The sequence below is a fragment of the Colletotrichum godetiae genome (assembly GCF_030913485.1).
Source record: "Colletotrichum godetiae strain CBS 193.32 chromosome Unknown BDP55scaffold_4, whole genome shotgun sequence".
Lineage (NCBI taxonomy): Eukaryota > Fungi > Ascomycota > Sordariomycetes > Glomerellales > Glomerellaceae > Colletotrichum > Colletotrichum godetiae.
In genome coordinates this window covers 352,069-366,060 of record NW_026851252.1, presented here as the reverse complement: position 1 = coordinate 366,060, position 13,992 = coordinate 352,069, and the positions used below count along the sequence as shown (strand labels likewise).

General features: G+C 51.6%; 2 protein-coding genes across 2 annotated transcripts; both read left to right on the top strand.

The window, feature by feature from the left end:
* The first annotated feature begins 4,690 nt into the window (after positions 1–4,690).
* BDP55DRAFT_258895 (uncharacterized protein) lies at positions 4,691–5,535 on the top strand. The gene has a single exon (XM_060566321.1). The coding sequence runs from the start codon at positions 4,768–4,770 to the stop codon at positions 5,392–5,394; it is 627 nt and encodes a 208-aa protein (XP_060434941.1). The 5' UTR covers positions 4,691–4,767; the 3' UTR covers positions 5,395–5,535.
* Positions 5,536–6,060: 525 nt separating this feature from the next.
* On the top strand, positions 6,061–8,727 carry BDP55DRAFT_723866 (leucine rich repeat domain-containing protein; the record flags this gene model as incomplete). Its single annotated transcript, XM_060578808.1, has 2 exons — positions 6,061–6,093; positions 6,193–8,727. 2 exons carry the CDS (start codon positions 6,061–6,063, stop codon positions 8,725–8,727), a joined length of 2,568 nt encoding a protein of 855 aa, XP_060434940.1.
* Positions 8,728–13,992: the final 5,265 nt, after the last annotated feature.

The window sequence follows — 13,992 nt, the reverse complement described above, 5'->3', positions numbered from 1 at the left end:
GTGTTCGAAAGGGCCATGTCCAGGCTTCTACCTATATTGTCTGCAAGGTTGGGTAATCAACGTGAGAAGGCAGGTTAATTACAACGCTTCAATACGGAGTACGGATAAACGGTACTAAGCGCAGGGCACATGTCATGTCGTTGGAGAAGGCGGGTTGACCGTTCTCGAAATAGTAGCGCGGATCTTTTTGGCTTCTGAGTCGGGTCCGAAGGGGTCGCGCGCTGAGCAAGACTTCATTCAAAGAGAAGGAAAAAACGTGCGCCATTGCGTACCTACCCTAGGTAAATAAACGTGGTGGTTGGGGCTGTTTAGCACTTTAGTTTCTCTTTTTGATTTATCATCAACGTGCTTTACCCAAGTTGCCTAGTCAGAGTCGAAGCATGTGCTATTTTAGTCTGGTCAAAGTCTTGTTTGAGGCGCAAAACATATCTATCTGAGTTGGGAATCGGCTTGGGCGAACGTTCCATCCAGAACATGTTTCTCAGCCCTCTTGGGTCATGGTCATATTTCCCCAGGTTTTCTGGTTTTGGGTAAGGTGTCGATTCTTCAGCCCAGTTTCTAAAAACGTAGTGGCAAACATTCAATCTAACCCTTGGAAACTGGAGAAACGGTTAGATGGGTGATCGGGGGGGGAAGAAAGAAACAAGAAGGTTAAAAGTTGCCTCGACGTTGCCTCAGCGTCGCAACGGTCCAGCTATTTTGATACACGCACTGCTTCTCCTCACCGACGACCGGTTTTCACTAAGGTACCTTTAGTATTCCCATAGTACGAATCAACGACGTACTTAGATGAGGCTCATATATCTGATGTTGAGTTACAGGCGCTGATAGTCGCAAGGAGACAAAGTCATGGATTCGGAGTGATTAAGGGACCACCTTTTTCTTCTTTCGGGTGGTGATAGCAGCCGTTGAATATCGCTATCATTGTGGAGGAGATGCGTGCCGCAAAGAAGGAATGCCTTTCTGAGCTGGCCCGATATTCCATGGCTTCCCTGTCGGCCTTTCTACCACGAGCAAGTACGTACCTCCGCACAGCATCTCGTGAGGTGGAGTTACCTAAAGGTAGTGAGGTGGAGGTACCGGTACCAAGGCAGGCAAGTCCATAGTCCAAGACGCTAAGTCTGACGAGCGCAGTGCACGGACATGGTGACAATCCTGGCCAGTGAGATTTGTTTGCGCATGAAAATGAGATGCAGCTTTTGTCCATGGCCAGGCGCCACCTTGTCGTGCTTGTATCCGTACCCTTCAAAGTACCCTCGACCACCAAAAACCTTCAGTCTCTCAAAAAGACGATGGAGGGTCCTCGAGTGGGGTGGCTTGCAGGGTGCCATATTGCCCGGGATCCCTTAGCGCACGACATGGGATGACCGTGCTGGGGGCTTCCAGTGGACCGCCAGGCGAAACAGGCGATGAAAAGACGAGATTGACCTCTCCGCCACGATCCAGTGTCGCCGTGACCATCCATGCGCTTCATTGGATCTCTTGAGCCGCTGCAATCTTACTATGCTTTTCTTTTGCAGTCGCCGACCCGAGCTATTGAATTGCCCTTTATGTCAATATCAACCACCATATGCCTTAACGTTGCTGGTGCCGATGTCGTCTCCAGGACTCCAGACTAAAACTACCGAGTACGAAGTATTCCATGTTGGCATTGGTATAGACACCCCGCGACGTTACCTTATGCATTCGCCAAAAGTAATGCCGCACCGCAACTTCGCAACCCTTGCGCCGCGTCTTGTCGCGTCAAACAAAGACAACGACAACACCTCAAAGGCAGATATATTGGAACGGCATCACCATGCAGCATATCGCATTGTCAGCGTGGAGCTTATCCGTCCGACAGCAATGGCGTAATCAGACCATTTGCAACGGGCAGCGGCATTGTAGTTAATGTCCTTCGCATGACGAGGCGCCCATGTGCGCTGGAATGCGTTATCGACGGCCCGTGGTCTTGCTGGGCTTGGCTTCTCCTGCCAGATGGCAACTGCCTTCAGACGACCCGCGGAGACAAGAGCCTGATAAGAAGCGCAGACGATGGCGACTACGGCACAATTGACAAGTTGGACGGGGAACCCGTCAACAAAAACAACCACCTTCCATGGTGTAAACAAAAGAATACCATGGCAATTGGCGGTTGGACCGATTTTGGAGATCCTTGATGCTAGCTCGCATGAACAAAATGAGGTGGAAATGCGCACCAGCCGGACCCGAGGCCGGCAAGTTGGGGAAGCGAATTGGCTCCTGCTCTAGAGGTTGGAGGCGCAATGCTCACACTCGCCCGGCCATCCCAATGCGCTGGATCCGGATGGGGTCGCGATGATGTGATTGTCTCGTGTGCTAGGAATGCGACTGCTAGAAAGTCCGGATACTCCAGGTGCTTGTTGATCGTAATGGACTCTTTGACGAATTCCAGAGGTGCAGACATATGGAGTGAGACTTGCCGGTTGGTGGTGGAGACATGGTCGACGATTTGATATTGGGTAGGTATTCGGAGCAGAGACATCCAATGCCTTTTCCTTTTCTTCGTGCTACCTCCAATTATTAGCCAGCGTACGGGTACCGTACTGGCTACTTCACAAAGTGCTGCTCATCGCTTGTCACACGTTTGGGGCCAAGCGCAAGCCCCAGCCGCAAGCCAGGATCACTCGTCGGTGGACCCCTCCTTACACACCCCCCAGACGAGCTCCGAATTCTCGGCGACAAACGGGCGAGAGGTCTGGAGTGGGCTTGTACAGAGTACGGAGTATCATTGGACGGTTTCTTTGCCTCGCGCCCGTCAGCCGTCAGTCTCACTGTGGCCGGTGACCGACAGACTGCAGCGAACAATCGTGTGTATTCGCAGGTGTTCCATTCCGGCTGAGGGCGACGGGTGTCATCTGACCGTCGCTGCCACACGCCCGCCCGCTCGTCGCTCGGTAACCGATGGCGAGACAGGCAACGGACAAGATGGTGCCGGAGGCGCAAGACGATGGATGTTTTGACTGCTTTGATGTGCTGCCACGGAGAATTAAAAGAAGGGAAAAGCGAACGAAGGCTGACAGAAAAAAAAAACCAAGGGTACCTACTACTGTGTACTCCGTACACTACTCAGGGCCAGGCAGAGGTGGGAGATGATGGAGCGACCGTGCGCCGGAGAGCTCGACGGATTGGATGCTTAATGTAGCTATCTGTCTGGAGCCGGGCAGTATCTGTGATACTAGATACGGGACACACGTGCATGTCATCTTAGGTTGTCGTAAGTCGTGGGACACGATCGCGTACGGATAGTATGTGAGAAATAGGGGACAAGGAGGAGAACGGGGCTCGTCGGGGGTCGGGCGGCGTGGAGACGGCGGTATTTGGTGACCGAGTCGCAACAGAAGAGATGGCCGGTTCGAGTCGTAGCCGTGGTCGAGGAGTGTGTATACGATGAAGGTCCGGGATGGGGGGGGGGGGGGGGGGATGGGTTGAACTGGGAGAAGCACCGGCAAGGTGCCAAAGGCACGGAGGCCGGAGGACTCGAGGACGAAAGAAGAGAGAAAGGACAAGGGCCAGAGTTCCAAACGAAATCAGCCTGTCGAGTGTCGACTGCGACTGCACCCTGTCGCCGCATGCTGCGCTTGCGATGCACGTCTTAAAACTGAAGGTGCAAGTCAAACAGACGTGCAGCGCAGCAGGCAGTCGCGGCGGCAGGGAAAGAATGTGATGAGCAGAGTTTAGAGACAAACAGAAACACACGGAGGCATCGACTTGCAGGCCGGGCTGCACGTCTCTGCAAATCTGCTCTGCAAGATGCAATGACCGGGAGAGAGAGAGAGAGAGAATGAAAGAAGAGAGCCAGTACAGAATATCGAGTAAATTGTATTAGCTAAGCCAAGTCCCAAGCATTACTGTGTAGGTAGGCAGCTGTGAGGCAGGCGTGATGTGATGGACAGACAGGAGGAGGCAGGTGCAGGCATCGTGAGTTCCTCTTGTTTCCTGCCTCACCTGCCACGCCAACGGTTGAGACGAGGAAGGAGAAGGGATTGAAAAAAAAAAAAAAAAAAAAAAAAAAAAAAGGCAGTTGCAGTTGCAGTCAAAACGGAAAGGGCGCTCCAGCTTGTACCGGGTACTTTGGTCTGCTTCTGCTTTGAGTGAATGACCCCGCCGCCACAAAACAGGGATGACCCCAGCTTCCAACTCCTCCCACCTTGTCTTCCTTCTCACCCAGTCTCTGCCTCTGGCGAGCGTTTCTCTCCCATCGTCCACCACCATCCACAACCAACCGTCGTCCTCTTGGCCCGGCTCTCTCACTTCAGGTTGCTCGTTGGTGCCGCTGGCGAACCCTCCTTGGCGCCTCCTGTGGCAGGGTGCGGACTGCAGGGTCGACTAAGAGCGAGTGAGAGGTGCTAGGGTAAACATGGGCGTTCTCGGGTGCTGGGGGGATGGGATGCTAAGGTAAAAGGTCACAGTAGTCTTCGATGATCAGGGTGTCCTTGGAGTCTGTGGGTTTTTCTTTCTCTTGCATGTTCAGATACTTCCATTGCTATGGCATGTTGCTGTATCCATATGCTCCAGTCTCCAGTCTCCAGTATCTCTGTATCCACCCTCGAAAAGTGGGTGACTGAGATGGGGCCTCACGTCCCTTGTCGATATTCAAACCAGCATGTCCTGGTCAAGGGTCACCCGTCAGGGAAGGCTGGCCGCTGGTGCTCTCTGTTCGCTGCATCTGGTGGATTGGGGGTGTGGGTGCGGGTGGGTTGATTCGAGGGTGGGCTGTCTGAGTACGTACCGACTCTCTGGACATCCATGTACCTATCCTGGATCCAAGGCCAGAGGGAAGGAGACAGAGAGAGAGAAAAGCGTAGGTGCGTGCCTCCCCTCGTACCGCCTACCGCTCTAACCCGCGCACCACACCTTTCGCTTCTCTCTCTCTCTCTCCCTCTCCCACCGATACCTAGCACCGCTACCACCACCACCATCAGCAGCCTGGTTGGCGACCATTTGTTATTATTAAACCCGGACCCCGTCCGACCACCCCCCTTCCATCTAAGAAAGACCCTTCTCGGTTTCTCTCACACTCCTTTCTTTGTGTCGTGCAGAGTTGTCGTGAGGAGTTTGGAAATAGCTTCCTCGACCTCGAATCACCATTGCGAATACCCTCAACCTCCTCCTTATCCTCCCGGACCGACCCCGATATCCCCTCTGTCTTTGTACGAGGACTCCCTCCGAAATCTACAACTCGAGAAAAGAGAGCCACTGTCCGCGGTGAGCTATCTCTATCTCGCTTCCCGCCAGAAACACCAAGGAAAAAAAAACTGTGAGTATTCTCTGTTTGGCCACCCTTCAGGAGAACAACAACACCAGGAAACCAGTGCCATGGTTTTTGACCGCTGCCTTTTGCCTCTTGCCCAGCTTGTTGCCTCGTTTTTGTGACTCCTCACTACCCTGCCTGCTTATCTTGTCGCCTCGTTGGAGGAGAGGAAACGAGAAGGGAAATCTCTGCCTCGCACACTGCACTTCGCATCTTGCACCGCTCACTTGCTGTTGGTTGTCATATTTACTGTCTGCCTGTGTTTGCCTTTGCCTGTATCATCTGTCACTCACCACCGTCGGCCGCCCCGTGTTTTCAAGAGTTGGCAACACCACTTCACATTCCCCTCGTTGTCCTCGGCGTCTTGTACTTCCCCCCTCGAAATTCCAGCGTTGTGAGACAAGATGGCTCCTGCAGCATCTGCAACGGGGGTACATCACTCGTGGTCCCTCTCACGAGCTCTTCACTCCTTCCGACTGTGCTGTCTGGGCAGAGTCTCGCAACGGCGCTTCTGGCTCTCCTCGACTTATCACTCCGACTTTCCCACTCTCGCCTGCTTTAAAACCACTTAGCAACGCATCGACGACATACTAACCCTCCTCGTACAGCTTGCGGTGTTACCGGTCACGACTGGCCTCCGTCGTCCGACTTACCAGCAACATCTGGTGCTATAGACGAACGACACCTCCTACGACCATATTAGGCGCCGATACTCGCCGTTTCTCTCCTTTCCAACCCCCCAGATACCCATACCCTGTACTCCGTCTGCCCCTGATGCGTCCTTGATCATGGATTCGGAAGACGGGGAGTTGTTCATAAAGGTACGCTACTATGGAAAAGCCATATTGCCATGTCTTTGCTGCTGCTGGGCTGCGCTGCCTGGTTTGGTGCGCTGGTTGTGCTAACATCTTCGTCTACAGCAACTGGCCAGCTTTGTGCGCACGCACGAAAAGGCTCTCGCCAACGCCTTGCAATTCAGAAGACAGGCTGCCTCTCGCCATGGCTCCTCTCAGAGTGTCAGCTCTATTCCCACGCCTCAATCACCAGTCGTTCCGGAGAGACCCTCGACTTCGGCCTCAACTTCCAGTGGACTCGCATCCGCTCTTTCTCTAGGTTCTCTGAACTTCACCTCGCATACTGTCAAGTCGGCGAAGCTGGCCTTGACGCCGCACCATCTGTTTTACCTACTATCTCGATTCGAAGAACTCGCCATTCCCGTTGGCCCCATGAAGATTCGTCTCGAGAACCTACACGATAGCTCAACATCCGCCAACTATGTATCCTTTTTGAGCAATACCCAACGATCCCGCAGCCGCGGCTCCGATGTTGGTTCTATCCACTCCGTATCTAGCGTTCGAAGCGTCATGTCAGGCATGTCGGCTCTCTGGACAAGTTTCGGTATCGGCGCGAGCATTTCGGCTGCACGAACCGAGCGGCAGAAGGCTGCCACACAGGCCGACCTGAAATACCTCTACTCCGCCTTCACTAAGATTCCTTGCCTTCGCCTCGCACCCGACTGGCGCGCCCGACTGATCCGCGGCTACGAAGAGTTCCCATTCGACTCAGCAGTGCCGCTCTATGTCTTCAAGAATGTTCAAGCTCTCGAAGTGAACAGCATCGACTTTCGCCAGTTCTTCGGGTGGGACCGCATGGCCGAGCAGTTGAGATCGCTGACGCTTAAGCGCGCCGGCGTCGAGGATCCTGCGGATATCCTGATCGACATCGTGCTTGATGACATGGACAAGCGGCGGAGAAGGACATCGAAGCAACAATCATCCCCGACTACCCCTTGGCCCGCAAGTTCCAGCCCTCGCAGGAGTCCCACCATTCCTCACGCTGAACTTCACAAGTCACCCTCGATGCCGGGTTCACCAGACCCGCGCAACTCGATCGGTGACCTGGGCATTGGCTCCCTGAGCACACAAGATCATGCTGTGGACGATGTACATGGTGAAGGCAGACGGCCATCTCTGGCTCGAGCGGAAACGTTCGAGGCCATGTCGCCCCCTAAAGGATCCCGACCACGCAGCAACTCACCCACTCGTCCCGTCAGCTCCCGCAACCCCTCTCATATGAGAGGAGGTCACAAGGTTCGTCGCTCCGGCTCTGGCAGCTCGCACTCGAGTCTTTCGGACTCGTGGCACCACAGCCGCGCTGGTAGCTCTTCGAATCTCTTGAGCATGGGTGTTCTGCCAGCATCAAAGTGGCGGTTCTTGAAGCACCTCAGTCTAGCCGACAACTCCATGACCTCCATCCCTGCCACCAGCTTGGTTCCCCTCGCAAACACCCTTCACTCTCTTGACTTGTCATCCAATCTGTTCACTCAGATCCCCGACAGTCTGGCTACCCTTACCGCACTTCGCGCACTTAACCTCTCACACTGCATGATCGATGGGCTCCACTCCTTGACGCGCAATCCCCTCCCGGCCATCTCGGCTCTCAACCTCCGCGCCAACCGCTTGCAATCAATCGCCGGCATTGAGAAGCTCTACCCTCTCGAGCGATTGGACCTTCGAGACAACCGCCTATCAGACCCCATGGAGCTGGCCAGACTCACTGGAATCCCTGACATCCGGGAGATCTGGGTTGAGGGCAATCCCTTCACCCGCACCCACAAGGATTACCGCATCACAATTTTCAACCTCTTCCGCAAGACCCCGGGCTACACCGAGGACGTTGTCATTGACAATTGCGGTCCCACGTATTCGGAGAGGAGATACCTGGTGGAGCGTACACCGGTGCCCGCCGCCGTGCCGGTCGTGAAGCCTGCTCCCGCTGAAATCCCGGCCGTTGACGTCAGCAAGCCAGCCATCATCTACGATATTCCCAAGGAGCCTTCCGTTCTCCGCAAGGAGCGGCCAGTCCCCAAGGCCGTTACTAGCGAGGTGAACACCAGCTCTACCCGCCGCCGCAAGACACCAAAGCGACGGATAGTAGACCTTTCTACCACGGACGCATCTGTGACAGTGACCCCTGGTATTGCACCGGCACCCCCTACGGACATCAAGATGCTCGCTTCCGATGCCACGGCGACCGCAGTCGGTTCGGACACCAACAACTATCGCATCTCGCAGGCTCCTGAGATTCCTCCACTTCCCTCCGCCGTTCTGGCCGACAATCGAAAGGCCAACTCCCAACCTGAGGTACCCCGCATAGACACTAGCGTGGTTCCCGAACTTCCCCCCATTTACACAACCCGCGATACTCCCCCAGACTCCCAGGACTGGGATGTTAGCGGGGAAATGTACCGCCGGAAGATTGAAGCGTTGCGGGACAAGGTCGGAAATGGTTACCTCAGTGTGCTCAGTGAGGAGGGCTGGGATCCCTCTCGCCCGCCAACATACTCGGTGCCAGACTTCAGCCCAGCCTCGACTGTTCGGCCCAGTCCTACTACCCCCCGGACTAATTCCCATCACCACCCCGCGGCCATTCACAGTGGTCGCACCCTTGGCTAAAGAAAAAGATTCGCCCTTTCTACATGATACCCTTCATGATACCCCCACCCCCCTCTTGAGGTTCGATTCTACCGTTGGGCTGCTTTTTTGAACTCTTCTTCTGCAGCATTGCACATGGCATTGCCACGAGCATGGACATTGGGTTCACCTCCAACCATTGTGTTATTCGTCAAATATTTTTCAGCATGGTAGAGCATAACGTACAAGGCGTTTTGGCTTGGCGGTTAACTGGTTTCAGTCTCCGCATTTTTCTTTTGATACTGATTGCACCGCCTGAGGTGGTAGAAGGCCACAGTAGATCTTGTCGCTTTCCCGTCTGTTTGGTTTCTTGGCGCGACCTCGACACAGAGGTCTCTCTCGGGCATCATAGGGATGGGAGGGATGAAAAGCGAGTGACATTGGGCGCGAAGGTATCTTCTTTCTCTTCTCAAGACTTGTTTTCTTTTCATATTGCAGGCTTCAACCTTGTGGCGTTGGCGGGGAACACATCTCGAGTGGCTTTAGTCATTTCTGGTATCACGGGGCACGAAAAAAAATCCCGCATGAGTTGCATTGTGTGTTTGGTTATGGTAGATGAATACTTGTCCATAAGACAAGCTGGTGGATGGCTTCTAATACATGATGAAACGCATACTTCATTGACGATGCTCTACCCGTTGTGCCTTGCAATGTGATGTATCCATGCCACGTCTTCCAGTTGTGGTGGATGACGTAATTTATTAAGTATAATAAGAGAGAGATTCTCCTTTCACAACTGAAGCACCGCACTCTGCTACCTCGGATGTTGTCTTGGTCCATGATTTGACTGAAGAGACTAGCCAGGGTTCCCATAAAGTCGGCCAAATGACATTCGAAGAGTTGGCCGCTCAAAAATAGGTCACCAGATAAACGTGGGTTGTTCCTGCGCATGGAGTACCGTTCAGCCGCAACCCCCCACAGGGGTGAAGATAGTGAAATATAGTGAGTTTGGTAGGCCACCTCTAACGAGAATAGATCCTCGAGTAGATTGGATGTTGTTACGCACCCCGAGGTAGGTGCTTGATAGTCAGGCTGGCTCGCGCATATCCGACTCTGATGTTCCATCTAGTTTTCGACGCCGGAGCCGCTCAGGCGAGTGGTTAGTGGCTTCGAACTTTCCAGGTCATCTCTCCGGGGAGAGGTTCTGGTTTTCAGATGCAGAGACTCCTGTGTTTGAATATTCAGACATTGGAAGTTTCTTGAGATAGTCTGTGAAAAGAACCTGATAGGTATGCAAGGTGGTTTTCAGCGGTCAAGGTTTTTTTTTTTTTTCTTTCGCTTTATTTCTGGAGAATGGTGGAAATCTCGACTGAGATCTAAAGATCGAATGTTCAGCGATCATGTAGGTGAGGGCCCGGCTTTGGGACTACATGTTCTTCAAGAGATGGGTATACTGCGTTGGTGTCGCAACGTGGCCGAGCCACGGAGGACGATGTGCTGATATGGAAATGACTTAAAGTTAGAAATGGATGCTTGGTCAACTGAATCTTGAGCTTTGCGGGAATTCTCAACAAACTAACTATGAAGTTACCAGAGCCCTCTTGTAGTATTCTCGTGGATTTCTTATCTTTAAGTCGGTCCCTTCTTAGATGCGTTCCATCTTGTGTACGTAGCCTTACGACATATTGTAGGACTGCCTAAGGCTAAGTTTTCTTTCATTCTTCTCAAGGTGTCTAATAAAGCATTGCTATATAACGACAACCATCACACCAGGACACTCTTATGCCAGACACGCAACTTGATCACGGGGCTGGGACTCGTCTCAGATAAACTTTGGTTGAGGTAGGTGTTTAGCATGCCTACACTTGTTTACTCGCGCAGTCATGATCCCAAACTTGATTCTGAAGGCAAGACCGATTTTACTCTCGCTTTCTCCAAGTACCTGCCTGACTAGTTGACGAGTGTGAACATGATGGCAGGAAGGATTGATGGGCTAAAATAAGGCGCGATCTGACCTGTATATATGCTAGAGTATAAAGTAGCTAATGATGAGACGGCGTGTGGCCTTGCAAATTCATTTGCGAGATCGCTCTGCCGACGCTATGATGATGTGTTTTGCATTACGACGATCAAGTATCCTCCGGTGGTTGTCGCATCTGAATGCCATAACCGGCAAGACTTCGTTTCTAAGACGCCCGTTGAAATGACTTACTTCAACAATAACCACCGCTTCCAATAGTAATTCAGACAGACTGGAAGAAAAGACCAATATTTGTGACGAGCCCTCTTGCATCAGCCCGGTGCGCCCGCCAACTTCACAGAGAGCTTATATTACTAACTAGACCAAGAGCGAGAAGCCTTGCTATATACATGTACTGAGAGGTGCTGCTTATAGGAGCGTGGATCTATGGCTGTTACCCAGTCTATGTGGCAATCTCTCCCCCGTGGAAAGAAAACGTAATGACGCCTTCGTCGTTCACGTTGCTCTAAGTTTTGAAATCGGTTTGCGAAGTAAAACATCTCCCATATAGACTACGGGAACCCACGACTAAGTCCTGCACCTAAAGGTTCGCTTTCGCTAAAAGGTGTCTTCCGCGTCCTACTCGAGTGGAATATTGTAAGAATGGTTGGCATGGAAGCGTGACGTCCGCGTGAGATAGAGCGATCTGTAAAACGTGCTGGTTAATGCTGTGAACTCGCACCCCTCGCTATCGAGTGGCAAGCCCGGTAGCACTCGTCTCGTGCGGCGTTCGATTGTACCAGTTTGCTCACAAAGACAGGAACCCACGAATAGATGAAAGCTGAGGGAACCAAAGCGTTGAGTGTTGGTTCAGAGTTTGTATGGGAGCTTTGAGATATCTACCGGTTCTGCCAAATTATGTCAACAAGGCAATGGGGCCGACTTAGATGTACCTAGCAGTCAGAACCACCAGCTTCAGCCTTGCTGTTCAGAACACGATCAATTCTCTCCTCTGGAGGAGCTCTGTACTTTTATTCTTCCATCAGAACCGACGATCAAGATAACACCAAGGTCTTTGGGGAGATGCTCATTGATGAGAGCTGTCAGGTCAATGATAATATTTCTGCGGTAGTTGGGTGAAATAACCGTCTGGCAAGCCTACATAGCAGAGTTATGGCTTAAGCTTTGATGTCAAGTACTGGAGTGAACAGCTTGCAAGGACATGCTGAGATTGTTGCAGTGTGAGTAAGGTAATCTGCGCTTCTTCGTATGTTCTTCTCGAGCGCAATTGCTTCAGGTGTGTACGTTGCCGTGGCTGGGATCACCAAGATGAAGGAGAGACTCTTGGAATTTTGTTTGGACCTTTTTGTAAGTCACTAAATGGTTGGTACTGTTTACTGCATGTAATTGATTTGCCGGTACTAGACAACTCCGGCTTTCTGCCACATTGTAAGGCGCGCAGTCTTTGCACTATCTCGCGGGTCTGATTACATGAACTGCAAGACACGCATACCTTTATCTCTGGGGTGTTTGCATATCTGAACTGCCTATAATCCAAACAACATGCTCCGAGTGTGGGAACTTCTGGCACCTCATCATGAGCGAGCGATTCGACGATGTCATGTTTCACTACAGGACAGCGTCTTATGACCTGCTGTAAGTCTGCGGTAGTCTAAATATCTAAATTAAGCGAGTGCTTGACTACTTCTATCCTCAGTCCTCATATCTCTCAAGATTGCGTTTCCCTTGCAGTGAGTTTGCATTACCACACGATGGTAACCCTGCTTACCTGAGTACCTCCCTGATGGCATGTCCAAGAAGCCTAACATCCCAGAGACAGTTTGGAATTAAAGATGGAGATCTGATTCAAAAACCTCGAGGTTTCTACCAGCGCATCGAAATTAAGATGATTATCAGATAGATATCGCCGAGAAAAAAAACACGATTGAAAGAAGCATTATTTGAATCATCCGACCGCCAAACGTACCGTCAGATCCATTTACACTAATGTGATGCCCACAAGCTGCGGTCGCTGATCAACGCACCAGCGACACCTGAAGGGAGTGAAATTGGTTGATGCTTCTAGTATCATACAATACAAGTAAGAACTTAGGTAGAATATGATCTGCGTCTGCAAATTGCAAGCCAAGGCCACTGTGTGGTGAACTACGGGACATGGAGAGCGCTGTGTTATCATCGATCATGGAAATTATGCCGTTGGGGGCCACAGTGACTTCTATACCTCCCTCCTTTCAGGCCTCATTTCTTAAGGACGCAAAGAGGTTGGCAAGCAGAAGGCATTTGATATACTCAAGAAAGCCATCTTTTCCCTGCGAAGTCAAAGGCAGTTAAAGTGTTGTTACAACATCCGTTCATGGCCAATTTCGCGTCAATCTAAACATCATTCTCAACCAAGACCAGCATCTGGAGACTAAGTTTGCAATACGTGATAGATTCGGGAGTCAATACGGGAAGCAGTTAATGGCAGCTACAATCTACATACCTGAAAAGCGCGGGTGTAGGAAGACTTACACATCGGGACTAGGTAAAGGAAGTGAATACAACCCGGTCAGTTCGCTTCACTTTGAACAAATGCGAAACGGCATGGACACAATCTGGAGCGAGTCTTGTTCAGATTTGCCATACTGAGAATCAGGAGCGAATGCAGAAAGAACTTGACGCCAGAGAGTCGTCTACTTGTTCCGTAATAGCGGCTTTCGTAATTTGACGCGATTCGTCTCCAGGTCGCACACGTAGCGAGTATATATGACACTATCTTGTAGATGGTATCCAATTTGAGAGAGAGGAGACCACTGCGAGAGCACTAAACGTAGGGAGGTGAATTCCTGGTGGGTCAGATTTTGGCCCATGACCCCTTCATGAAAAGATTTAGCTACCCATTCGCTGCTTGTGACTTCTATCGCTGTAGTAATACTTTCCCTAATGAAGACTATGCCGATCTGATAAGAAAGGGACCAGTTGCGAGGGAGGGAAGGAAGGGCTCTGCGGCAGTGAAGATGTTAGTAAGCACTGAAGGAGAAGGTAAAGCGCAGATTGCATGCACTACTGTAGTCGACTGGATCCCACCCTAACTGCCATTGACGAAATGGGAGATATCAATTTATATCAAGCGGGTCTTAGAGGTTGAACATAGAGGGGGGCGCGATGGACTACAAGCAAGGAACTTGAGGATCAGAGTGGGAGAGCAGTGTGGACGAAGTTCACTCCATCGAGTCGAGTGGAAATATTTGCATATGTTTTGCCGAGTTGAAATGACCGAAAGTCACCAATTTCGTGAACCACGCATGAATTTTCGTGCAGCTTCCATGACCAGCATTGATAGGAAG